At 44.4% G+C, this 27,072-nt stretch overlaps 1 protein-coding gene across 1 annotated transcript in view; it reads left to right on the top strand.

The window, feature by feature from the left end:
- Positions 1-25,995, top strand: part of LOC120047223 (intermediate conductance calcium-activated potassium channel protein 4-like) — a 36,631-nt gene extending 10,636 nt beyond the window's left edge. Inside the window, exons 4-9 of the mRNA XM_038992752.1 lie at positions 2,476-2,939; positions 4,600-4,735; positions 12,711-12,821; positions 15,762-15,883; positions 24,713-24,782; positions 25,819-25,995. Coding sequence (XP_038848680.1) covers positions 2,476-2,939; positions 4,600-4,735; positions 12,711-12,821; positions 15,762-15,883; positions 24,713-24,782; positions 25,819-25,995 — 1,080 coding nt within the window. The remainder of the gene's footprint in view (positions 1-2,475; positions 2,940-4,599; positions 4,736-12,710; positions 12,822-15,761; positions 15,884-24,712; positions 24,783-25,818) is intronic.
- The last annotated feature ends 1,077 nt before the right edge of the window (positions 25,996-27,072 follow it).

The following is a 27,072-nucleotide window of genomic DNA, read 5'->3' as shown; positions in this document are numbered from 1 at the left end:
GTGTTGACTCGATGGCCACTGGTGGTGTTGTTGACTCAATGGCCATTAGTGGTGTTGACTCGATGGCCATTAGTGGAGGTGTTGATTCCATGGCCACTGGTGGAGGTGTTGATTTGATAGCCACTGGTGGAGGTGTTGATTTGATGGCCACTGGTGGAGGTGTTTGCTTGATTGCCACTGGTGGATTTGTTGGCTTGATGGCCACTGGTGGAGGTGTTGGCCATTGTCCACAGGAACTGGAATGGGCCACCAGCCACAGTGTGAGGTCAGCTTGCCTCTGTAGGTACTGGCCCACTGGCCACTGGAGGTACTGGGTCTTCTGTGTTAGGGGGCACAGGGTAATCTTACACGGGAGCCTGGCTGGCCCCTGGGACTGGAGCTAAGGTGACTCCATTGACTACTGCAGACCTGACAAGCTTGCCATTAGTAAGCTAGATATGGGACTGCACAAGGTACTGCAATGGAGATGGGAGTTGTAGTCTGAAAGGGTACTGCAGTGAAAATGGAGGTGGAGTCTAAAAGGGTAATGCAGTGGAGATGGAGTTGTAGTCTGAAAGGGTACTGCAGTGGAAATGGAGGTGGAGTCTAAAAGGGTACTGCAGTGGAGATGGTGTTATAGTCTGAAAGGGTACTACTGCATTACCCTGAAAGGGTAATGCAGTTGAGTAGAGCACAAGGAACTGGAGTTTAGGCTTGAGCTCATATGAATAGGTAATTGTAGAGTTTTGGACCAATCCATTTCTGAAATGAGGCTTGAGTGGGACTGGGATGGATGGTTCCTTCGTTTCCATCCACCTGATTTGATGTGTAATCTCCCTCATTCTCTATCTGAAGATGAGCCCTCAGTCAGATGGGAATCTGTACTCCATTGTTGTCCTTTCCACCATGATAGCCCGATCAGGCTCGAAGGATGTAAAAACTGGTTAGGGTTGGTTGGTCAAGGACTGTATTTTGAGGTTGGCTTGCTCTGCCCTGGGGGTTAGTCTATAAGAACACAGGATATGGAGGTTCAGTTGAATTTCTATAAACACAGGTGAAAGGTAAGGAAATTAACTTACACCAGCAGGCTTCAGGTGAGCCAAATTTAAGGGAAGGTGTGGCAATATCAAGGGAAGGTGTGGCAATATCTAGGGAAGGGTGTGGCAATATCAAGGGAAGAGTGTGGCAATATCAAGGGAAGGGTGTGGCAATATCAAGGGAAGAGTGTGGCAATATCAAGGGAAGGGTGTGGCAATATCAAGGGAAGGGTGTGGCAATATCAAGGGAAGGGTGTGGCAATATCAAGGGAAGGTGTGGCAATATCAAGGGAAGGGTGTGGCAATGTTAAGGGAAGGGTGTGGCAATATCAAGGGAAGGGTGTGGCAATATTAAGGGAAGGTGTGGCAATAATTAGGGAAGGGTGTGGCAATATCAAGGGAAGACTGTGGCAATATCAAGCGAAGGGTGTGGCAATATTAAGGGAAGGTGTGGCAATAATTAGGGAAGGGTGTGGCAATATCAAGGGAAGAGTGTGACAATATCAAGGGAAGGGTGTGGCAATATCAAGGGAAGGGTGTGGCAATATCAAGGGAAGGGTGTGGCAATATCAAGGGAAGGGTGTGGCAATATCAAGGGAAGGGTGTGACAATATCAAGGGAAGGGTGTGACAATATCAAGGGAACGGTGTGGCAAAATCAAGGGAACGGTGTGGCAAAATCAAGGGAACGGTGTGGCAATATCAAGGGAAGAGTGTGGCAATATCAATGGAAGGGTGTGACAATATCAAGGGAACGGTGTGGCAAAATCAAGGGGAAGAGTGTGACTGAAGTTCCCCCTCTGCTGCAGGAACTGGGTGGTGATTGGGTAATGGGAAAGTCAGTCAAGGGCAACAAGACTACGAACTGAGTGTTGTAAAATGCTTACGGCAGTTTCAAATATCAAGAGTTACGAAGAAACCTCAAAACAACAGGAATTGGAGGTTTTGGCCAGCGCGGGATTTGGTTTTCATTTTCTTTAGTAATATAATAAAGTGATTTCTTGGAGTTGTGTCATGTCAGACTAGGATCAGACAGGATTATATTTAGAATCTAAGAGACTTGTGAGTCAGAGAGGGCTTGTGTCGCTTACAACCCCCACAATCTTGACTTTCACTGGCTCCGTATCTGCTTGGGTGGGTCTTTGTTTGCCTTGGCATCATGTTTCTGTCGTTGCTGTTCTTCTAATTCCCACCTTTAGTTAATCATCATTTCCTTAATGCTTCAAATCAAATGAACAATTCTCCGTTGACATCCTTCTTTTCCTACCTCTCTCTCTCTCTCCCACTCAATCCCTTTCCCTCTTGCAATTTCTCTCTCTCTTTCTCTTTGTATTTATCTTTCACTCTCTTTCCCCCTCTCTCTTCCTTTAACTCTCCTTCTCCCTCTGGCTCTTCCAATCGCCCTCATCCCCTTCTATCTCCCCTGTCGCCCCTGTTCCGACCCCTCACTTTTTCTCCAGCTCTTCATCATTGACCACAACCAGGTGGACTGGCGCATCGCCATGACAAGCCGCAGGGTGCTGGGCATCTCCCTGGAGCTGCTGGTCTGTGCCATCCATCCCGTGGGCACCTACTGGGAGGTGGGTGTCCCTGCGCCCATCGCCAGGGAGGGGGTAGAGGTCAACTCCTCCAACTCGGCGCCGCTGTGTGTGTCCTCCCGCCACGGGGAGGCACTGTTGGACACAGAGCTGCTACTGTCGGCGTTGATGTTCCTCAGGCTGTACCTGGTCCACAGGACGATTCTACTGCACAGCAAGGTGCTGCTCAGTGCCTCCTATAGGAGTATCGGCTCGCTCAACAACATCAACTTCACGTTCCGCTTCGTGCTCAAGGTGCTGATGAACAAGTACCCGGCGCGCACGCTAATGGTGTTCATCTTCTTGTTCTGGCTCATCGCTTCCTGGATGCTCACACTTTGTGAGAGGTAGGGTGGAGGGGCGCGCACACACTCATGCTCACACGCATGCTCACACGCATGCTCACACGCATGCTCACACACACACACACACACACACACACACACACACACACACACACACACACACACACACACACACACACACACACACACACACACACACACACACACACACACACACACATGCACTGCATGACTCGCACACAATCTTCTGTTTGAGATACACAGGCACAGACACACAGTGAGATATGAAAACAGTTTGCCAAAAATCTAAATATAACACATTACTACTGCCAGCACAGAAACACGCACACATACACACACACCCCTACACAGTTTATTACAAACAGACTGGGGCAATCAATTGCTCACTCTACTTCAAATATTGATGGTCAATTTGAGTTCCCCATTCAGAAAGGATGTCTAATAACAGATTCAAAGTTGATCGTTTTCTGTTGAGTTACTCCGAAAAATGACTCTTCATTGCGAGCCAACACATACCATCCTAGGCCTCTGAAGTCTGCTTGTGGCCAACGTGAGGTCATTTGTTTAGGCTGAACCTACAATGGGATGGGATTCTTAGATCTCAGTTACATAGAGAAAATCAAACGTGTTAGTTAATCAAGCTGCATGTTAAACAAACTGACGTTTTGGTTATACGATCTGATGATTGACAGATTGTAAGACTTCTGAGTAACACCCGACAGGTATAATGCATTATAACTTCCCTGTAGGCAATAGAATACTTAAGATGAACACTGAATTGGAATGGTTTTGAAATAGATTCTGAGAAAACAACAACTTACAAAAGTCAGCCCATTTTTGAGTCAATTTCACCATCTGTCCAGACAATTCAACTTCCATTTTCTCTTTTCTGGAATTGAAACAGGACCTTCCCTGACCCCACAGCCACTGACAGATAAACAGATAATCACAGTCTAACTGTAACTACAACGCTTTGATCTTTGGATGCCCATAAAGATTCTAAATCTCAAAACAAATCAAATCAAATTTTATTTTTCACCTGCGTCGAATACAACCTTACCGTGAAATCCTTCCTTGCAAGCCCTTAACTAACAATGCAGTTTTAAGAAAATAGAGTCAAGAAAATATTTACTAAATAAACTAAAGTAAAAAAATAAAAAAATAGTTACACAATAAAATATCAATAATGAGGCTATATAGAGGGGGTACCGATACCGAGTCAATGTGCGGGGGTACAGGTTAGTCGAGGTTATTTGTACATGTAGGTAGGGGTAAAGTGTCTATGCATAGATAATAAACAGTGAGTAGCAGCAGTGTAAAAACAATGGGGGGGGGGGGGGGTTGTCAATACAAATAGTCTGAGTGGCCATTTGATTAATTGTAAAGCACTCTCATGGCTTGGGGATAGAAGCTGTTAAGGAGACTTTTGGACCTAGACTTCGTGCTCCGGTACCGCTTACGGTGCGGTAGCAGAGAGAACAGTCCATGACTTGGGTGACTGGAGTTCTTGACAATCAGATTTGTCAACTTAATATATCTCTGTTTTTGTCTTACCCATTTGTCTGATCTTGTTAGTAATGTAATGTCTATATAATATTGATAAAATCTATGAATATCTTCATGTAAGACATATGTATCTGTGTATGTAGTGAGTGACCCCAGGGTGTGTGGCCCTCTACAGGCAGATACAGGAGGAGACTGGTCGTATGGACACGGCTCTCTGGCTCATTGCCATCACCTTCCTCACTGTGGGATACGGGGACGTGTCCCCCAAAACCAGCTGTGGAAAAGTGGTGTGCCTCTTCACCGGAGTCATGGTAACTATATGGAGTCATGGTAACTATATGGGGAGGGGAATATGGAGAGATAGGGAAAATAAAATTTCTAGCCTGAGTGTCAAAGCATGATAAAGCCTGTATCTTAAAGGTTACAATGGCTTTTTAAAGCAGAACATTACTGTAAAGTAGACAGGCTAAATAACATACATGTACTGTACATGGCTTCTTGTCTCTGCAGGTGTACAGATGTATGATCAACATTTTTGCCAGTTTGCTACAGCAGGGCAATAATCCAGCAGCAACAGGAAATGTGAATTACGAAATGGATTTTAATGAATATTTTTGTAGGGGTTGATCAATTTTTTGTAAGGGAAAATCATGTCTGAAATTTCAAGGTAGAAATTACAAACTTCAGAAGCCTTTTTAAACCTCAAATAAACTGCATTGCAGGAAAGTTCTTTTGCAACAGGGTGATCAAATGAAGAAGAATAGAGAGAAATTGAAACACTAGTCAGTGCTCTTGAGTTGGTTGTTGTGTAAGTACCCATTACGTTGAAGTGGCTGCAGAAAGTTATTTACTTACAGTAGAAATACAGTGGTGGTTGGTGCCACACAGTCCCAATAATGACTTTGATGCTGGCGGCTAGTTGCTGGGTACATGCAGAGAGCATGCCATGTACAGTACTGTTGCTGCTAACTCATTGTTTGCCTGTCGCTACTCCCATCGATCTCTCTTGTCTTGGCCTCTTTCTATATTATTTTCCATGATGGCATTCTTACAATGTCCTACACTACAGCATGTGCCCCCGGTGTGTTGCCAGTGCATGCTATGATGTCTTAAAGTACAGTAGCTGTAGTTTTCATATTGAAGCTTTTCTATTCTATTCTGAAAATGAATTTAACACGACTGTACCACTGTAATAGTATTTTTATTATTGTTTTCCCCACTATCAGCTTGTATATGACATGTTCAGGGAAGAATACCTGACAATGTCTTGGTTGTTGATACACCTCTGAGATAAGGGGTGTTGAGTAATGGGTCAGAGAAGTGACACACACACACACACACACACACACACACACACACACACACACACACACCACACACCACACACCACACACCACACACCACACACCACACACACCACACACCACACACCACACACACACCACACACACACACACTGGAGTAGTTGTTATGTAGATGTCTTGGCACTGAGCAGAGGTGGGAGATGTGAAAGGTTACAGTGAGCTTACTGTTTTTATGGGTGAACTCAGAGAGTACAGGCACTGATAATATTGAACTTTATTTTTATAGCACGTTTCTTACAGAATGCAGCCCCAATGTGCTCTACATGATAACATATGACCTTTCTCTTGTCGAACAACGAAAGCGGTGTGGTTATTGACGCATGTATTGTTATGTCTGTGACTCAAACGCTTTGGTTACACCCACTGGTAAGAAAGGTACACGCAGTAGAAAAAAAGCTAATTTGAAGCACTGTAAGCATATTTGAAATTTGTGAAAGAGCTGCGACTCTTATGTTCAAGCAGTCTGGATGCCATGGAAATGACATTAAATAATACACTTCAGGTCTTGTTCTGTCATAGAAAAGAACAAAGGAGTTTCAATATGATATATTGTCATAATTCAACTGCCATTGTTCACAAAACAATGGACCCTCACCAATAAGAATATAGGCCAATATCTCAGTTAAGTAGGTTGATGCTGAGTACAAAGAGTTGATAGGTTTTTACAATGGAAGAATATTTGTATTTATTTGTATTATCTTTTACAGTACCAGTCAAATTTGGACACACCTACTCATTCCAGGGTTTCTTTATTTGTACTATTTTCTGCATTGTAGAATAATAGTGAAGACATCCAAACTATGAAATAACACATATGGAATCATGTAGTAACCAAAAAAGTGTTAAACAAATCTAAATATATTTTATATTTGAGATTCTTCAAAGTAGCTACCCTTTGCCTTGATGACAGGTTTGCACACTTTGGCATTCTCTCAACCAGCTTCACCTGGATTGCTTTTCCAACAGTCTTGAAGGAGTTCCCACATATGCTGAGCACTTGTTGGCTGCTTTTCCTTAAATCTGCGGTCCAACTCATCCCAAACCATCTCAATTGGGTTGAGGCCGAGTGATTGTGGAGGCCAGGTCATCTGATGCAGCACTCCATCACTCTCCTTCTTGGTCAAATAGCCCTTACACAGCCTGGATGTGTGTTTTGGGTCATTGTCCTGTTGAAAAAGAAATTATAGTCCCACTAAGTAGATGGGATGGCATATCGGTCCTCATGAGAGCCAGTTTCATCATAGTGCTTGATGGTTTTTGCGACTGCACTTGAAGAAACTTTCAAAGTTCTTAAAATTTTCCGCATTGACTGACCTTCATGTCTTAAAGTAATGATGGACTGTCGTTTCTCTTTTCTTATTTGAGCTGTTCTTGGTCTTTTACCAAATAGGGCTATCTTCTGTATACCACCGCTACCTTGTCACAATACATCTGATTGGCTCAAACGCATTAAGAAAGAAAGACATTCCGCAAATTAACTTTTAACAAGGCACACCTGTTTACCCTTGTGTAGTCTTAACATTTTGTATACTCCCCTTGCCCTAAGGGTAAAAAATGACCCACCTTCACTAAACCCCTAAAATAAAGCAGCTTAATTGAATTTTAAACCCCAAATCTATTTTGCATGAAGAAACAACCTGTCATTCATCACAAACTTTGTATAATAACCGGGGTTCTCTCTCTTCACAATGCAAAAAGTCTGCATTTAAATCAGTGGACACCACTCGTTTTTATTACAACACACTTGTCATAATTTTTTTTTTTTTAGGTTTGTTATTATTATTATTGCTAAAGGTACTGCATAGGTGTAAACATAATTTTTTTTGCAAGAGATAGCACTTGCTAGCACTTGTGTGGTGTTACAAGTGCCTTTCCCAGCTGCTCTAAGAAAGTAGCAGAAATGTGCAGAAAGTAGTTTGAATGCATTTTACTGATGGGAAACAATAACAGCCTTGACATTTTTTGGCAACATAGTGATATATTCTTATATACTGTACAATGAGGAATTCAACTACAAAATACTAGTCTTCTCACATTTTTGAACCATTGCCCCCACCCACAAGGTGTATAAACAACAACAATAAATAAGAATAAAATAATAAATACAAAACAAAAACGTGAAGTACATAAATCAATCAACTCTAGTTAGCACATGTAGGACAGTATGCAAATGTGTGTGCATGGACTTTGCAGATGCATTTCTCATATGTGCAGCACATAGTATTTGTTTTACAGTCCTTCTTTGGGGGCAGAATTGGCATCTCCTCCTCTTGCCTGCTCCAGCTACAGCCTCAGGTGGATCAGGACAAGATTCAGCCCCCTGAACAGCTTCCACAAGCACTGCAGAGGCTACTGTGCAGGGGAAGCGTTCCCTTCTTTGAATGTGTGGGGTTACAAGTGCCTTTCCCAGCTGCTCTAGGAACACCCTCCTCTTGTTCCGCTTATCAGGCATCCAGGTAGGGTTGATCTTGTTCCATATCACAAAGGCATTGTATGAGGACACATCAATGATGTTATGGAAGATGACCAGGGGCCAGCGGGCAGTCATCCTCCTGCAGTTGTAAGTTCCAATCACCTTGTCCAGGTTGTCCACGCCTCCTTTGTTGTGGTGGTAGTCCAGGATGATGGCTGGCTTCCTGTCCTCACGATCACTGATCTCAGCCGTTTTGTGCAGTGTGCTCAGGAAGACCACATTATTGTTCCTCTTTGGGAGGTAAGAAACTAGAGTGGTGGTGGGGGTGAAGGCAAACTTTGATGAGAAGGTCTCCTTGTTGCGAGGAGTGCAGGGGGGAGCTCAGGCTTGTTCTTTCTAACTGCACCAACCATGGTGATCTTCCTCTTCGGGAGCTGCTGGCTGAGTTCATAAGAGGTGAAGAAATTGTCACACTTGACATTGTGCCCCCTCAGTCTGTCTGTCACATCAAGCACAACCCGCATCCCCTGGTTCTTCTCCGAGCCTCCACTGGTCGGCTTCCCTGTGTAGACTTGCATCTTCCAAGCGTAGCTGGATTGTGCGTCACAGGCCTGAGTTGATGTGTCCAAACTTTTTACTGGTACTGTATATAGGTATGGAATGGGCGACTTATATATCTCTCAGTCCTGGCATGTGGAATAGAGAGCAGGTGGATCTGCCTGACACTTGTCCTCGGCAGACGGGTAACTGTTCTCTGAAGGGGGTCTTGAACAGGGAAAAAGGAAAGTCAAGGTACAGTTTCTCTCTTCTCTCATGAAGTGAGGGCAGTGATAGTGAGGTCAGAGCATTGTTGTTTCCAGGATATGCCGTGCCAGGGATGGTTCTGCAAACACGCTTCTGTATGGGCTCGAGTTGTTCAGAGAGGGCTTGAGTCAAGGAGCTGTGCCAAGCTGTTGCGGTATACTCTAGGCAGGGTTGAACATAGCCCGTGTAGATGGCTACCAGGTCCATTTGTGGAAAGTTAAATATTTTAAGTCGACGTAGGAAGACTTTTTGCTTCCCTTGCGAATCATTGAATCGTTTTGTTCGTCCCACTGCAGAATGTTTTGCACAATGACTCCAAGGACTTTCACACTTTCACAGACTTGCAGGTTTTTCCCATATATCATAAGGGGACATGCAGGGACAGGTTTCTCATACATGTTACCAACAGGATCTTGCACTTTGAAGGGTTTAGGGCCATGTACCTAGTACAGGGAGCGAGAGAGAGGGAGGGAGGTATCTGGGTGTTTTCTGCTTATTGGGCTGTAAGGACTTGGCTCTCTGCCTCACCTCAGCTCTGCCCGTTTCCGATCCGAGCAGATTAGCGACGGAGAGTCAGAGGGGCGGGAGCCAGGCTGAGACACCTCCCTGACACAGTGGAAAATTATCCTTCACTCCTCTTTCTCTCCCTCTCCCCTTGTTTATATAAGCTTTCCCCTTTTTTAAGGGGAAACTTTCCACCATTTCCATTTTTAGGTAGTTTATAGCCTTTGGCACCACTGGAACAGGAGGGCGTGCCAACCTGTGCCAATGACTTGGAAGAAAAAAAAGTTTCCTACTCCCAACAGGGCAGCTCTCGGGGACAATGAGTGAAGCAGTACTCACACCTGTAGTGCTCGGCTGTCAATGACCCCTAGGCTCAACACCTCTATCCTGGGCTGGCCTGCCTCTCTGGTAGTACCCCAGCTGTGTTGGGGAGGTGAGCAGTACAGCGTGCTCGCCACACATCCTATCAGTGGGGTGTGGATGGATCCCTGGGAAGGATGTTGTGTCTTTCAAAATTCCCAGATTACACCGGGGCAGATTCACACAGAATCTTTGGTTCAAGTCATGCCCATGCCCATCCCAGTACCAGTGAGTGGGTTGGTTGATGTTAGGAAGCCAGCAGAGTATTTTGGGAGCTCTTAGGAGAGGACAGGGGACTATTGCAGGATTTGTGATTCATCTATCTGAATGGCTCTTAGCATTATCTCTGTGACCAGACTGTAATCTGTGTTTCATTGTGAGCCTATGCGTGCATGCTAATATGATTGTTCTTCTTTATCAGACTTGTATCTCTCTCTCTCTTTTACTAATGCAAACAAGGGAAGGAAAACAGGTAAAACCAGTCTAATCTTTAAATGATATGATTACACTATGTCTCTAAAACCATGTACTGTATTTTCACAGTAATTACCCTGGCAGGTACAATGCAATTACAGTGTAGGTAGATACACATTGGTACAACTGTGAGCTTTGTGCAATTACAGTACATATTGATATAAAATTGCACTCAATGGTAAATTAACTACAGTTGAAGTCGGAAGTTTACATACACTTAGGTTGGAGTCAGTAAAACTCGTTTTTCAACCACTCCACAAATGTCTTGTTAACAAACTATAGTTTTGGCAAGTCAGTTAGGACATCTACTTTGTGCATGACACAAGTAATTTTTCCAACAATTGTTTACAGACAGATTATTTCACTTATAATTCACAGTGTCACAATTCCAGTGGGTCAGAAGTTTACATACACTAAGTTGACTGTGCCTTTAAACAGCTTGGAAAATTCCAGAAAATTACGTCATGGCTTTAGAAGCTTATGATAGGCTAATTGACATCATTTGAGTCAATTGGAGGTGTACCTGTGGATGTATTTCAAGGCCTACCTTCAAACTCAGTGCCTCTTTGCTTGACATCATAGGAAAATCTAAAGAAATCAGCCAACCAAAAATTGTAGACCTCCACAAGTGTTGTTCATCCTTAGGAGCAATTTCCAAACGCCTGAAGGTACCACGTTCATCTGTACAAACAATAGTATGCAAGTATAAACACCATGGGACCATGCAGCCATCATACCGCTCAGGAAGGAGACGCGTTCTGTCTCCTAGAGATGAACGAACTTTGGTGCGAAAAGTGCAAATCAATCCCAGAACAACAGCAAACCTTGTGAAGATGCTGGAAGAAACGGGTAAAAAGTATCTATATCCAATGTGAGAAACGAGTCCTATATCGACATAACCTGAAAGGCCGCTCAGCAAGGAAGAAGACACTGCTCCAAAACCACCATAAAAAAGCCAGACTACGGTTTGCAACTGCACATGGGGACAAAGATAGTACTTTTTGGAGAAATGTCCTCTGGTTTGATGAAACAAAAATAGAACTGTTTGGCCATAATGACCATTGTTATGTTTGGAGGAAAAAGGGGGAGGCTTGCGAGTTGAAGAACACCATCCCAACTGTGAAGCACAGGGGTGGCAGCATCATGTTGTGGGGGTACTTTGCTGCAGGAGGGACTGGTGCACTTCACAAAATAGATGTCAAGGAAAATTATGTGGATATATTGAAGCAACATCTCAAGACATCAGTCAGGAAGTTAAAGCTTGGTCACAAATGGGTCTTCCAAAGGGACAATGACGACAAGCATACTTCCATAGTTGTAGCAACATGGCTTAAGGACAACAAAGTCAAGGTATTGTGGTGGCCATCACAAAGCCCTGACCTCAATCCAATAGAAAATTTGTGGGCAGAACTGAAAAAGCGTGTGCAATCAAGGAGGCCTACAAACCTGACTCAGTTACACCAGCTCTGTCAGGAGGAATGGGACAAAATTCACCCAACTTATTGTGGGAAGCTTGTGGAAGGCTACCCGAAACATTTGACCCAATTTAAACAATTTAAAGGCAATGCTACCAAATACTAATTGTGTATGTAAACTTCTGACCTACTGGGAATGTGATGAAAGAAATAAAAGCTGAAATAAATCATTCTCTCTACTATTATTCTGACATTTCACATTCTTAAAATAAAGTGGTGATCCTAACTGACCTAAGACAGGGAATTTTTACTCTGACTAAATGTCAGAATTGTGAAAAACTGAGTTTAAATGTATTTGTCTAAGGCTTATGTAATCCTCTGACTTAATCTGTATGTTATATCTCCCCCATAGGTTAGAAGTGTAGTCTAAGATTTCACAGTAAGAATTAGTGTGTTGAGACTATTGTACCACACTGAAATATAGTCACTTTTAGTGCCAAGTCACTCTGATTCACCCTGTGGGGTTCCTGAGCATTCGTCAGCATTTAGTTGTTCCCTATCCAGCAATAGCACAATGCTATTCTCAGAGTAAACCATACTACTATATCAGTGGCACAGTGGCATATGATTAACCATTTCACTCTCACATAAACATAAGGTCAATTCAGTGTAACTAGTATTATTTGGCGAAATAGGCAAAATAGGCCCACCATATTTGTACAAGTTATAGCAAGTCACAACTATTTAATAACCTCTTGAAAAGGAATTGCGATGTCTATCTTGATGTTAGCCAAGCAGACCTGAAGCAATAGGGCTAATTTTGAATGTTGACATGATCATTTTGTGAATTCCGACTCTGACTCCCGCTCTTACGGACACGAGGAGGATGACAAACGGTGGTGGTGGTAACCATAATGACGGTGGTGTGGCTGTCTGTGTGTTTTTACCTCAGGGTGTGGCCTGTACCGCCATGCTGGTGGCCGTCATGACCAAGAAGCTGGCGCTGAACAAAGGAGAGAAACACGTGCACTTCTTCATGATGGACATCCAGATCTCCAAACGGGTGAGACAAGGAGAACGACTGCACCAGAGTTTTTCCATATCCCATGTGTCCACCTAGTCAGGAAAACTCTGGGCCTTAGTTCTAACCTTTACTAGGGTTGGGAGTTTTTCCTGGTCAGGTGGTCACAGGGTCAGTAGAAATACCTGGCTCTATAATGACAGTAATGAATGTACATGTTGTGGGTGTCTCTTAGTTCAAGGAGTCATTTATCCCCATATTTCCAATAACTGAATGAAAAGAAAAACATACTGTGAAGATCCAAACCACTGTCCTGCATTGATAACCGGTAGCAGCCAGCTCCCTTCAAAGTTTCCCTCGGTCTCACAAGAAAAACAAAACCCTTGACACAACAGATGAGGCCTTCTGGGTGGATGCAGAGATATTTTCTGCATCGCCGCGTGTTATGATTTTGGAGTCTTTTTATAATATAATTTATAAAACCTCCCAAGCGGCGGAGCGCTTGGGAGGTGGGGCCCGCCAATCTCTTAATAGCCTCCAAAAGGCGTCAAAAAGAGGAAACAATAGTGTCCCTGTCAGGAAAGGGACTTGTGTCAGTCCAGGACGGGGCGCTCGGACCGAGAGGAAACTGGATAAGATGATGTGTGTGTTGTGTGTGTGTGTATATACTCACTGCCGTAACTGAGGACACAGTGAGCGAGTGTATGTTGTTGAGGGGTTACTTCATGTTGAAGCCTCGGACAGGATCCATCTGCTTGCTTATCGCCGGGAAGGAGAATCAACAACCTGAAAATAAACGAGCACAACGGAAGATGCTAGCATGATTTCCATATCCATTTCCAAATATTCATCATTCTCGAATATATAAGTAGTGTATGGCAGGATTCTTTGAAATCCACTGACCTGACTGAGCATTAGCTGAGCGCTAGGTTGGCAGTGTAGGGTGTAGGCTACACCTGGCTGCAGGCTGCAGTGTGTTGTCAGTGTGAGGATGTGAGGTTATAGGTCTGCTGAGGATGTAACTGCTTCCTCCCTGGCACTGAACACATCCTCTCACTGGGTGCATCCTTATGTCTGTTGGTAGTTGTTTGGTGTGTGTGTGCGCGTCCCTGCGGAGATGTCCGTCATTGCCCTGATTTACGTTGACAGGAAGAATAAGAAAAGACATCTGGGCACGGCCCCTGACGGCCCCTAATAATAACCCCACACACAGGACAACACAAGACAGGGCCCGGCTGGAGTGACTTCACCAGGCTCAGATAGGCAGTTACAGTGTACTCATCAGTAAGAATAGCAGACACGAATAGAATCAAAGAGAAAAAAAGAAGAATATGTTTCCGTAACCAACATATGGCCCACTGATGCCTATTCGCATCCTCAAATATTTTTCCCTGTATGACGGGTACATGTCCATCCGTTTAGGTTTTTAGCAAACACCGCCGTGTAGCAAACATTAGTGTACAGCCCATCCCGCCTGACCCAGTTCTGCACTAGGCAACATTGTTTTCATCAACGTTAACCATGGACTACCTCTCACTTCATAACAGCAGTTTAATCAGCAAATAAACATGCTCCCAAGATGGCACCATGATATTAACATGCTGTCAAGATGACACCATGATATAAACATGCCCCCAAGATGGCACCATGATATAAACATGCCCCCAAGATGGCACCATAATATAAACATGCCCCAAAGATGACACCATAATATAAACATGCCCCAAAGATGACACCATGATATAAACATGCCCCCAAGATGACACCATGATATAAACATGCCCCCAAGATGACACCATGATTTAAACATGCCCCCAAGATGGCACCATGATATAAACATGCCCCAAAGATGACACCATAATATAAACATGCCCCAAAGATGGCACCATGATATAAACATGCCCCAAAGATGACACCATGATATAAACATGCCCCAAAGATGACACCATGATATAAACATGCCCCAATGATGACACCATAATATAAACATGCCCCAAAGATGACACCATGATATAAACATGCCCCCAAGATGGCACCATGATATAAACATGCTCCCAAGATGACACCATGATATAAACATGCCCCCAAGATGACACCATGATATAAACATGCCCCCAAGATGACACCATGATATAAACATGCCCCAAAGATGACACCATGATATACACATGCCCCCAAGATGGCACCATGATATACACATGCCCCAAAGATGACACCATGATATAAACATGCCCCAAAGATGACACCATGATATACACATGCCCCAAAGATGACACCATGATATAAACATGCCCCCAAGATGACACCATGATATAAACATGCCCCCAAGATGACACCATGATATAAACATGCCCCAAAGATGACACCATGATATACACATGCCCCCAAGATGGCACCATGATATACACATGCCCCAAAGATGACACCATGATATAAACATGCCCCCAAGATGACACCATGATATACACATGCCCCCAAGATGGCACCATGATATACACATGCCCCCAAGATGACACCATGATATACACATGCCCCCAAGATGACACCATGATATAAACATGCCCCAAAGATGACACCATGATATACACATGCCCCAAAGATGACACCATGATATAAACATGCCCCCAAGATGATGCCATGATATAAACATGCCCCCAAGATGACACCATGATATAAACATGCCCCAAAGATGACACCATGATATAAACATGCTCCCAAGATGGCACCATGATATAAACATGCCCCCAAGATGAAACCATGCTATGACATGCTGTCATCCTTCCGGTTAGTGCTGTAATTCTTTATATCTAAACTTAATCCTGCTATAAACATGAGTGTTAGCTTAATGCATCACCGTTCCATATACTCTTATCTCCAGCTGGGACAGTCATGCTGTACAAAGGAGTGTGTGTCACACACGTACACGTTAGGGCTGCAGGTTTGATTGACTGGGTCTTGATGTTGGCACTCTGTCTGTCCCAGATCCGCCATGCTGCTGCCAATGTGCTGAGGGAGTGTTGGCTGCTGCACCGCACCAACCTGACCAGGGGAAACAGTGGAGAGCACCGCAGACACCAGAGGTGCCTACTGGAGGCCATCAGAGTGTAAGTCCTCATCACAGTTTAACCTTTGTATTTCAGATGGGAGTAGGCCATCAGTTTGTCCACTGCTGTATGCATCTTCTTCAGGTTTCTGGGACACAACTCATCTCGACTAGATTTGTTCTGCAGAAACACTGGAGAACAGAAGAATAGCAATACTTTTAGAGACCGTTCAGAACACTAAGCCGTCTAAAGTGTATGTGTGTGTGTGTGTGTGTGTGTGTGTGTGTGTGTGTGTGTGTGTTGTGCTGGTTTTATGGTTCATAAATTCTTTGTCAACACTGAACTGAGTCTATTTTGTTTGGATGCTACGGTCCAGCAAAACAAGTTTGGTACTCCACCCCTTCGGTAAAAGATTAGGCCACTACGTAAAATTTTGACTTTAGACATCAATCAAATGGATACACTGACAATAGTAAAGTTTGAATTTAGAATAGAGTAAAGATACAACATAGTCTCACTTTCAGAAAAGTTCTCGTGACTAAAAGAACTGGACAATGGTCATCTCACAAACAGTGAAACATTTATTTAACACAGAATTCAGAAGAAGGAACTTCCATCACGTGAAGTCAATTCACAACTAAGAAACACCGGAAAAGTTAACAAAAAACTGCTTGTGTTTGACAAAAAAATAAATCTGAATGACAGCTCCTTCTCCTAATAGCACTTGGGAACTTTGACGTCCTCAGCCTGCTTCCTCATGTCTACTTTCATTGTTGTTCATCCATGTTGTTTGAAAACATGTCTCCTAGTCTTCCTGCTAATAACAAGTGGAGTGAGGTGTGGGGTTGCCTGACCTCTTTCACGGGAGATCCTAACAAATAGGAAACTAGGAAGCTTAAACGTGTGAATGTGTGAGTCATTATCAGGCAGCAGGACTTCATAATACTGTGTGTGTGTATGTGTGTGTGTCCATGTGTGTGTGTGTGCTGTGCTGGTTTTATGGGTTATTAACTTTTTGTCAACACCATAACTGAGTCTATTTTGTTTGGATGCTACGGTCCAGCAAAACAAGTTTGGTACTCCACCCCTTTGGTAAAAGATTAGGCCACTATGTAAAATCGACTTTAGACATCAATCAAATGGATACACTGACAATAGTAAAGTTTGAATTTAGAATAGAGTAAAGATACAACATAGTCTCACTCTCACAAAAGCTCTCGTGACTAAAATAACTGGACAATGGTCATCTCACAAACAGTGAAACATTTATTTAACACAGAATTCAGAAGAAGGAACTTCCATCACGTGCCGTCAATTCACAACTAAGAAACACTTAGAAACACTTAATTCACAAAAAACTGCTTGTGTTTCACAATAACAAAAAAGTCTGAATGACAGTTCCTTCTCCTAATAGCATTTGGGAACTTTGACGTCCTCAGCCTGCTTCCCCATGTCTACTTTCATTGTTGTTCATCCATGTTGTTTGAAAATATGTCTCCTAGTCTTCCTGCTAATAACAAGTGGAGTGAGGTGTGGGGTTGCCTGACCTCTTTCACGGGAGATCCTAACAATTAGGAAACTAGGAAGCTTAGACGTGTGAATGTGTGAGTCATTATCAGGCAGCAGGACTTCATAATACTGTGTGTGTGTGTGTGTGTGTGTGTGTGTGTGTGTGTGTGTGTGTGTGTGTGTGTGTGTGTGTGTGTGTGTGTGTGTGTGTGTGTGTGTGTGTGTGCGTGTGTGTGTGTGTGTGTGTGTGTGAGAGAGAGAGAGAGAGAGAGAGAGAGTATGCCCGTAAGGGTGGAGGGGTTACATTTCCTGCTGTACAGTTAGCAGACCCACTATAAATACATGGTGGAAAGAAAGCATGAGGAGGCACTTCCAGCACCTTGGAATGGAGACAGAGCCAAACAGTTAAGAGACTATTTAGAGACTCATTTTGTTTTTACTTTATCAGGCTTTTATGCATCGGTTCTTTGGCTCTGGCATCCCCACTAGGACATTTTAGTGCACATGAGTGCTTGATGGAAGTTCCCTGCAATATTGGTTTCTGTTTTTCTGGGGCAGTTCTGGTTTCATCCAACTTAGAATCAAAATTTAAACGTTGAAAACTTTGGAGCAACAGACATTTCTCCAATCTACCCATCCCGAACACTAAGCAGGGCTCCTGGATGTTGAGTTATTGACAGTATCTAAGAGCCAAACATGATAAACTTAAAGGGTCAACCTGCAGTTGCTACATCCATTTTTGGACTTATAAATGAATGATATGTTGGGGAGACTGGGGTTGGTTGTCTCACATGTTGGTTGTCACAGTGCTAATTACTCCCAATGTCAATGATGCTGTGTAATACACTGTATATTTAACGTTAAAATGTGTGAATTCTTGGAAAGAACTCATCCACCTGGTCAATTCATGTCAGCATGACAAAACATTGAGGTGAGGGGAATTTGTGTTTTTCATAGGTAAAAGTAAAAAAATATTTTATAAAAGGTGTTTTCTTTGTAAATGTTCGAATTATGTGAGTATCCATGAACAATTATGTTTGTTGAAAATAGGAAAGGGAGAGCTATATTTCAAACCTATTTATGTCACGATCGTCTTTAGGAGAGAGAGAGGACCAAGGCGCAGCGCGTGAAAAATACATCTTCTCTTTATTTTCAGAAGGAAAACGAAACAAAACAACAAACAGACGACCGTGAAGCTATAAATCTAGATAGTGCTGACACAAACACTACACATAGACACAGACAATTACCCACAAAACCCTAGTGCCTATGGCTGCCTTAAATATGGCTCCCAATCAGAGACAATTAATGACATCTGTCTCTGATTGAGAACCCTTCAGGCAACCATAGACACAGCTAGACTTCTATACTAAACATAAACCCAACTACTCTAATAAACCCCCTAACCTTACAACCACCCTAGACACTACAAAAACACATACATTCACCATGTCACACCCTGACCTAACTAAAATAATAATGAAAACAAAGATAACTAAGGCCAGGGTGTGACATAACCCCCCCCTTAAGGTGCGAACTCCGGGCGCACCAGCATAAAGTCTAGGGGAGGGTCTGGGTGGGCGTCTGTCCACGGTGGCGGCTCTGGTACTGGTCGTGGTCCCCACCCCACCATAGTCACTACCCGCTTTCGTAGCCTCCTCCAACTGACCACCCGCCAACTTAACCCCACTGGATTAAGGGGCAGCACCGGACTAAGGGGCAGCACCGGACTAAGGGGCAGCACCGGGATAAGGGGCAGCACCGGGATAAGGGGCAGCACCAGGATAAGGGGCAGCACCAGGATAAGGGGCAGCACCAGGATAAGGGGCAGCACCAGGATAAGGGGCAGCACCAGGATAAGGGGCAGCACCAGGCTGAAGGGCGGATCCTGGCTGGCTGGCTCTGGCGGATCCTGGCTGGCTGGCGGATCCTGGCTGGCTGGCTGGCTCTGGCGGATCCTGGCTAGACGGCTCATGGCTGGCTGACGGATCTGGCTGCTCATGGCTGGCTGACGGATCTGGCTGCTCATGGCTGGCTGACGGATCTGGCTGCTCATGGCTGGCTGACGGATCTGGCTGCTCATGGCTGGCTGACGGCTCTGGCGGATCCTGTCTGGTTGGCGGCTCTGGTGGATCCTGTCTGGTTGGCGGCTCTGGCGGATCCTGTCTGGTTGGCGGCTCTGGCAGATCCTGTCTGGTTGGCGGCTCTGGCAGATCCTGTCTGGTTGGCGGCTCTGGCAGATCCTGTCTGGTTGGCGGCTCTGGCAGATCCTGACTGACGAATGGCTCTAGCGGCTCCTGACTGACTAACGGCTCTGACGGCTCGGGACAGACGGGCGGCTCTAATGGCTCGGGACAGACGGATGGCTCAGACGGCACTGGGCAGACGGATGGCTCAGATGGCGCTGGGGAGACGGATGGTTCAGATGGCGCTGGGGAGACGGATGGCTCAGATGGCGCTGGGGAGACGGATGGCTCAGATGGCACTGGGCAGACGGATGGCTCAGATGGCACTGGGCAGACGGATGGCTCTGGCCGGATGAGGCGCACTGTAGGCCTGGTGCGTGGTGCCGGAACTGGAGTCACCGGGCTAAGGACACGCACCTTCAGGCTAGTGCGGGGAGAAGGAACAGGGCATACTGGACCCTGGGAGCGCACATTAGGCCTAGTGCGTGGTGCCGGAACTGGTGGTACCGGACTGGGGACACGCATCTCAGGGCTAGTGCGGGGAGCAGCAACAGGACGCACAGGACTCTGGGGACACACAGGAGGCTTGGTGCGTGGTTTAGGCACTGGTGGTAAAGGGCTGGAGACACGCACCATAGGGCTAGTGCGTGGAGGAGGCACTGGTGGTACTGGACTGGGGCGGGGAGGTGGCGCCGGAAATACCGGACCGTGCAGGCGTACTGGTTCCCTTGAACACCGAGCCTGCCCAACCTTACCTGGTTGAATGCTCCCCGTCGCCCGACCAGTGCGGGGTGGTGGAATAACCCGCACCGGGCTATGTAGGCGAACCGGGGACACCATGCGTAAGGCTGGTGCCATGTATGCCGGCCCGAGGAGACGCACTGGAGACCAGACGCGTTGAGCCGGCATCATGGCACCTGGCTCAATGCCCAATCTAGCCCTACCAGTGCGGGGAGGTGGAATAACCCGCACCGGGCTATGAACACGTACAGGAGACACCGTGCGCTCTATTGCGTAACACGGTGTCCGCCCGTACTCCCGCTCTCCACGGTTAGCCTGGGAAGTGGGCGCAGGTCTCCTACCTGCCCTCGGCCCACTACCTCTTAGCCCCCCCCCAAGACATTTTTGGGTAGTACTCACGGGCTTCCAGCCTTGCCTCCGTGCTGCCTCCTCATATCGCCTCCTCTCGGCTTTCGCTGCCTCCAGCTCTTCACGAGGGAGGCGATATTCTCCCGGTTGTGCCCAAGGTCCCTTTCCATCTAATATCTCCTCCCATGTCCATGAATCCTTGATGCCTTGATCCTGTTGCCGCTTGTCACGCTGCTTGATCCGGGTTTGGTGGGTAATTCTGTCACGATCGTCTTTAGGAGAGAGAGAGGACCAAGGCGCAGCGCGTGAAAAATACATCTTCTCTTTATTTTCAGAAGGAAAACGAAACAAAACAACAAACAGACGACCGTGAAGCTATAAATCTAGATAGTGCTGACACAAACACTACACATAGACACAGACAATTACCCACAAAACCCTAGTGCCTATGGCTGCCTTAAATATGGCTCCCAATCAGAGACAATTAATGACATCTGTCTCTGATTGAGAACCCTTCAGGCAACCATAGACACAGCTAGACTTCTATACTAAACATAAACCCAACTACTCTAATAAACCCCCTAACCTTACAACCACCCTAGACACTACAAAAACACATACATTCACCATGTCACACCCTGACCTAACTAAAATAATAATGAAAACAAAGATAACTAAGGCCAGGGTGTGACAATTTATGAGTTCCTAGGTCAAGTCATGTGATAACTGTTGGGTAGGTTGTCACTATCAGCTCCATTATAAAATCCCAAGCTTTTTTGTGTTTGTGATATAAAGAGCTCCCTTCGTTGTCTCTCTCCCTTCGTTGTCATTTCTAACACACATCCACAGAAAAAGTATTTGTACCTTAAATTATATTATGGGCAGAAAAAACATTTTCATTGAAGTTCATGCGTCATTTCTGACAAAACCTTTTGATATAGCCAATCATTTCAATGACTGTTTCACTGGTAAAGTGGACAAACTGAGAAGCGAAATGACAACACTGACCAGTGAACCATCATATTATTGTATTGAAGATCTAATAATGAAAGAGAATGATTGCTTTGAATTTGGTCAAGTTTGTGTGGAAGAGGTGGGAAAACTATTGGTTTCCATCAAAAAGGATAAGCCACCAGGTATAGACAACCTAGATGGGAAACTATTGAAAATGGTATCAGACTGTATTGCCACCCCTATTTGCCATGTCTTTAACCAAAGCCTAAAGGAGTGTGTGTCCACAGGCATGGAAGGAAGCTAAAGTAATTCTAGTACCTAAAAATAGTAAAGCAACCTTTGCTGGCTGTAACAGCCGCCCAATCAGTTTGATGCCTGTTCTTAGTAAACGGATGGATAAAATTGTGTTTAAACAAATACAATGCTATTTTTCAAAGAATAAGTTAACTACTGACTTTCAGTGTGCATATAGGGAAGGGCACTCAACTTGTACTGCACTGACTAAGATGACTGATGATTGGCTAAAATAAATGGATAGTAAGATGATAGTTGGAGCTGTATTGTTAGATTTCAGTGCAGCCTTTGATGTTATTGATCATAATTCATATTGAAAAAATGTGTTATGGGTTTACATCCCTTGCCATCACATGGTTGGAGAGTTACTAATCAAATAGAACTCAGAGAGTATTCTTTAATGGAAGCTTCTCTAACATCAGATATGTACAGTGTGGTATACATCATGGCAGTTGCCTTGGGCCGTTACTATTCTCTATTGTGTACAAGAATGCACACTCTACACATCAGCACCTACAGCCAGTGAGCTCACTGAGACTCTTAGCAAGGAGTAACAGTCAGAATGGGTAATTAATAATAAACTGGCCTTAGATGCATCTAAAACCAAAAGCATTATATTTGGTTATAAACATTATCTTAGACCTAAAACCTCAACTGGATTTGTGCATAAAGGATGTGACCATTGAACAAGTTGAAGAAGCTAAACTCCTAGGAGTAACATTGGATGGTCTGTTATCAAGGTCAAGTTATATTGACAAAGTCGTTATAAAAATATATTCTGCGTTTGTGACACAAAGATCAACTGTACTAGTTGTTCAGGCTCTGGTCTTGTTCAGTCTTGATTACTGTCCGGTGATATGGTCAGGTTCAGCAAAGAAAGACTTAGCAAAGCTGCAGCTGGCTCAAAACAAAGCAGTGTGCCTTGCCCTTAACTGCACAAACAAAACTAACATCAACAACATGCATGATGGTCTCATGGTTAAGGGTTGAGGAAAAATTGACTACTTCTCTTTAAGTCTTTTTAAGAAACATGTGTGTGCTTCAATATGCCTAACCACTTGTATAATCTATTTGCATACACTTGAAAAAGACACATTCCCCACCAGACACGCCATTATGGGTTTTCTTCACGGTACCCAAACCAAAAACAGATTGTATGCGTTGCTTAGTTATGTATAGCGCCATGTCATCGTGGAATGCTCTGCCACCATTAATAATAAACATACAGTACTGTATCACATCGCCTCTCCTCTTTCTAAAGATCTGATTTAACTGTACTGTATATAAGAATATGAATATACACTGAGTATACAAACATTAAGAACACCTGCTCTTTCCATGGCATAGACTGACCAGGTGAATCCAGTTGAAAGCTATGATCCCTTATTGATGTCAATTGTTAAATCCACTTCAATCAGTATAGATGAAGGGGAGGAGCCAGGTTAAAGAAGGATTTTTAAGCCTTGATACAATTAAGACATGGATGTGTGCCATTCAGAAGGTGAATGGGTAAGATAAAAGGTTTAAGTGCCTTTGAACGGGGTATGGTAGTAGGTGCCAGGCGCACCGCTTTGAGTGTGTCAAGAACTGCAGCGCTGCTGGGTTTTTCACGCTCAACAGTTTCCCCTGGGTATCAAGAATGGTCCACCACACAAAGGACATCCAGCCAACTTGACACAAGTGTGGGAAGTAGTGGAGTCAACATTGGCCAGAATTCCTGTGGAACGCTTTCGATACCTTGTAGAGTCCATGCCCCGACGAATTGAGGCGGTCCTGCGGGCAACTGTTCTGTACTTTGTCATGTATTTGTACGTTTTATGTGGACATCAGGAAGAGTAGCTGCTGCATGTGCAGTAGCTAATGGGGATCCTAATGAACTAAACTAAACACTTACATACACATTTACTCAGAATGTCATATGTTATTCTCACGACATAAAATTCTGAATTCTGTCAGGAATATCGTTCAATCAAGGAAAGGCTATTTGTAAGACTGTATGCTATACTGCTTAATTTCCTGTTAGAAAATGAATAAACTACTAGCAAACATTGTATCCAACCCCGCGATGGGGCTGGTTGTCACAAGTGGACAGAGTGTGTTTGATGGCTTAGAACTCCATGTTAGAATAAATATGAGGATAAAAAGGGTCCCCATTTCAACCGAAGACCTTGGTCTTTCTCCTAACATTAAAAAATAATCTTGTAAGATATACTAGTGCTGAGAAATACACACAAGAGTACAAAGTGTGACAACCAACCCCGGTCTCCCCTACCCATTGATTCTTGAAGAGTATGACTTGTAAATGCCTCATCAGTTTAGTTCAACTGTTGTGCCTCATCAGAACCCAAAATATAAGCTTGTTATACTCCAATGTTTTTAAACAATGTAAATGTACTATATAGCAAACACTATATAGCCTCAAAACATAGCTAAAACTATAATTTTGATAGCATGGATGGTCAGTCCTTGCATCCATAGCTCTGTCTATGAATGTGAGTGGTTTCATTTCTCCAGCTCCATCCCTCAGTTTCACAGAAAAAGGGGCAGGGAGGACACTATGTTATTGTTTCTATTGCTGATTGCCGCTTTAAGCCTGAAGCAACTGTTTATTATGTACCTCAGCTATTCTCAAATCCAAGGGATTGTGTAATTGTTAGTGTAAGGGGTGTTGTGTTTGTTCAGTGAAGGGGACCCTCTACAGTGCACACACTACCCAGTCAGATTTATACATACTGTAATGCGTACTAGTGGCAGTGAAGACAGTTTTTTTTACTTCAGGCCCAGGCATTTATTTCAGGTCTCTATCACACTGTTATCATACTAAGATGTTGCTATATCCTTTGTCTGTTTTGGACAGATTCCGGCACCTGCGACTTAAACAAAGGAAGCTGAGAGATTACGCCAGTGAGATGGTCGACCTGCCCAAGGTAAACCAACCACACCATACAGTAGGCTAGAACAACTCACGGCAGAGCTGTGTCGACATGTTTGACACACACACACACACACACACACACACACACACACACACACACACACACACACACACACCACGCGCAGGATAACCTAGATCCAGGTAATAACCACACTTTTACACAGACCATTATCCAGTATATTAAAGTTGCTGTGTTATTTATTAATAGGTGTTGAGACACATAAAATGTCTGTAAAAGACACATAAAACTCTATAAAACGACCATGAGGTTTAGCAGAAGGTTCAAGTCACCCTGTGATGTAATCCTAGACTCAGAGCTTTTTACCTAATGGGCAGTATACCTGGCAAAGAATGCACAACTAAAGAAAGTGGCTGTAGTTAATGGGTTGTGAGCGCTTTTATTAATTCAATTGATTGATATATTTGTGCAAGTCCAGCTCATATGTATATCAAACACAGGAGCAAATTTATGAGGAAGAAACGGTCACAGGAGACAGTTTTAAGGAGGGAGATATGTACATGTGATGTATGTGGTTCCCCTCAATGTTTTAACTACCCTAGGGAGTTGTTTCCCCCAAGAGAGTTGCCACTGTCACCCTCAGCTCATCCGGGGTTAAGTCTGGGTTTATCTGAATTCCATGTCTGGATTTTGTTAGGCATGCTTGTGTTGTTATGACAAATAACTATAATAAACACAAAACAACTAGCATTGGATGAATGGATTAATTGTCTGTATGTTTGTCTGTTTGATTGTTTGTTTGGTTGATTGATGGTGAACAGATGATCATGTTTGGTTGATTGATGGTGAACAGATGATCATGTTTGGTTGATTGATGGTGAACAGATGATCATGTTTGGTTGATTGATGGTGAACAGATGATCATGTTTGGTTGTTTGTTTGGTTGATTGATGGTGAACAGATGCAGATGATCATGTTTGGTTGATTGTTTGGTTGGTTGGTTGATTGATGGTGAACAGATGCAGATGATCATGTTTGGTTGGTTGGTTGGTTGATTGATGGTGAACAGATGCAGATGATCATGTGCGACTTGAGTGCCAACTGGAATAACTCGTACCGGGAGCTGGAGCAGCGCATCATCTCCATGGAGCAGAAGTTAGACGAGCTGGGCCACTGCTTCCAACAGACCTCTGAGCTGCTGGCACAGGCCCTGCGCTACCGCAACCCTGAAATCAGGTACAGCTAACACAACCCCAACCCTGAAATCAGGTATAGCTAACACAACCCTGACCCTGAGATCAGGTAGAGCTAACACAACCCCAACCCTGAAATCAGGTACAGCTAACACAACCCCAACCCTGAAATCAGGTAGAGCTAACACAACCCCGACCCTGAAATCAGGTACAGCTAACGCAACCCCAACCCTGAAATCAGGTAGAGCTAACACAACCCCAACCCTGAAATCAGGTACAGCTAACACAACCCCAACCCTGAAATCAGGTACAGCTAACACAACCCCAACCCTGAGATCAGGTAGAGCTAACACAACCCGGACCCTGAAATCAGGTACAGCTAACACAACCCCAACCCTGAAATCAGGTACAGCTAACACAACCCCAACCCTGAAATCAGGTACAGCTAACACAACCCCAACCCTGAGATCAGGTAGAGCTAACACAACCCCAACCCTGAGATCAGGTAGAGCTAACACAACCCCAACCCTGAAATCAGGTAGAGCTAACACAACCCCAACCCTGAAATCAGGTAGAGCTAACACAACCCCGACCCTGAGATCAGGTATAGTTAACACAACCCCAACCCTGAGATCAGGTATAGCTAACACAACCCCAACCCTGAGATCAGGTAGAGCTAACACAACCCCGACCCTGAGATCAGGTAGAGCTAACACAACCCCGACCCTGAGATCAGGTAGAGCTAACACAACCCCAACCCTGAAATCAGGTAGAGCTAACACAACCCCAACCCTGAAATCAGGTAGAGCTAACACAACCCGGACCCTGAAATCAGGTAGAGCTAACACAACCCCGACCCTGAGATCAGGTAGAGCTAACACAACCCCAACCCTGAAATCAGGTAGAGCTAACACAACCCCAACCCTGAAATCAGGTAGAGCTAACACAACCCGGACCCTGAAATCAGGTACAGCTAACACAACCCCTACCCTGAGATCAGGTAGAGCTAACACAACCCCGACACTGAGATCAGGTAGCGCTAACACAACCCCAACCCTGAAATCAGGTACAGCTAACACAACCCCAACCCTGAGATCAGGTACAGCTAACACAACCCCAACCCTGAAATC

Source organism: Salvelinus namaycush, chromosome 5 (assembly GCF_016432855.1).
Source record: "Salvelinus namaycush isolate Seneca chromosome 5, SaNama_1.0, whole genome shotgun sequence".
NCBI lineage: Eukaryota > Metazoa > Chordata > Actinopteri > Salmoniformes > Salmonidae > Salvelinus > Salvelinus namaycush.
This window is presented reverse-complemented; position numbering and strand designations above follow the sequence as displayed.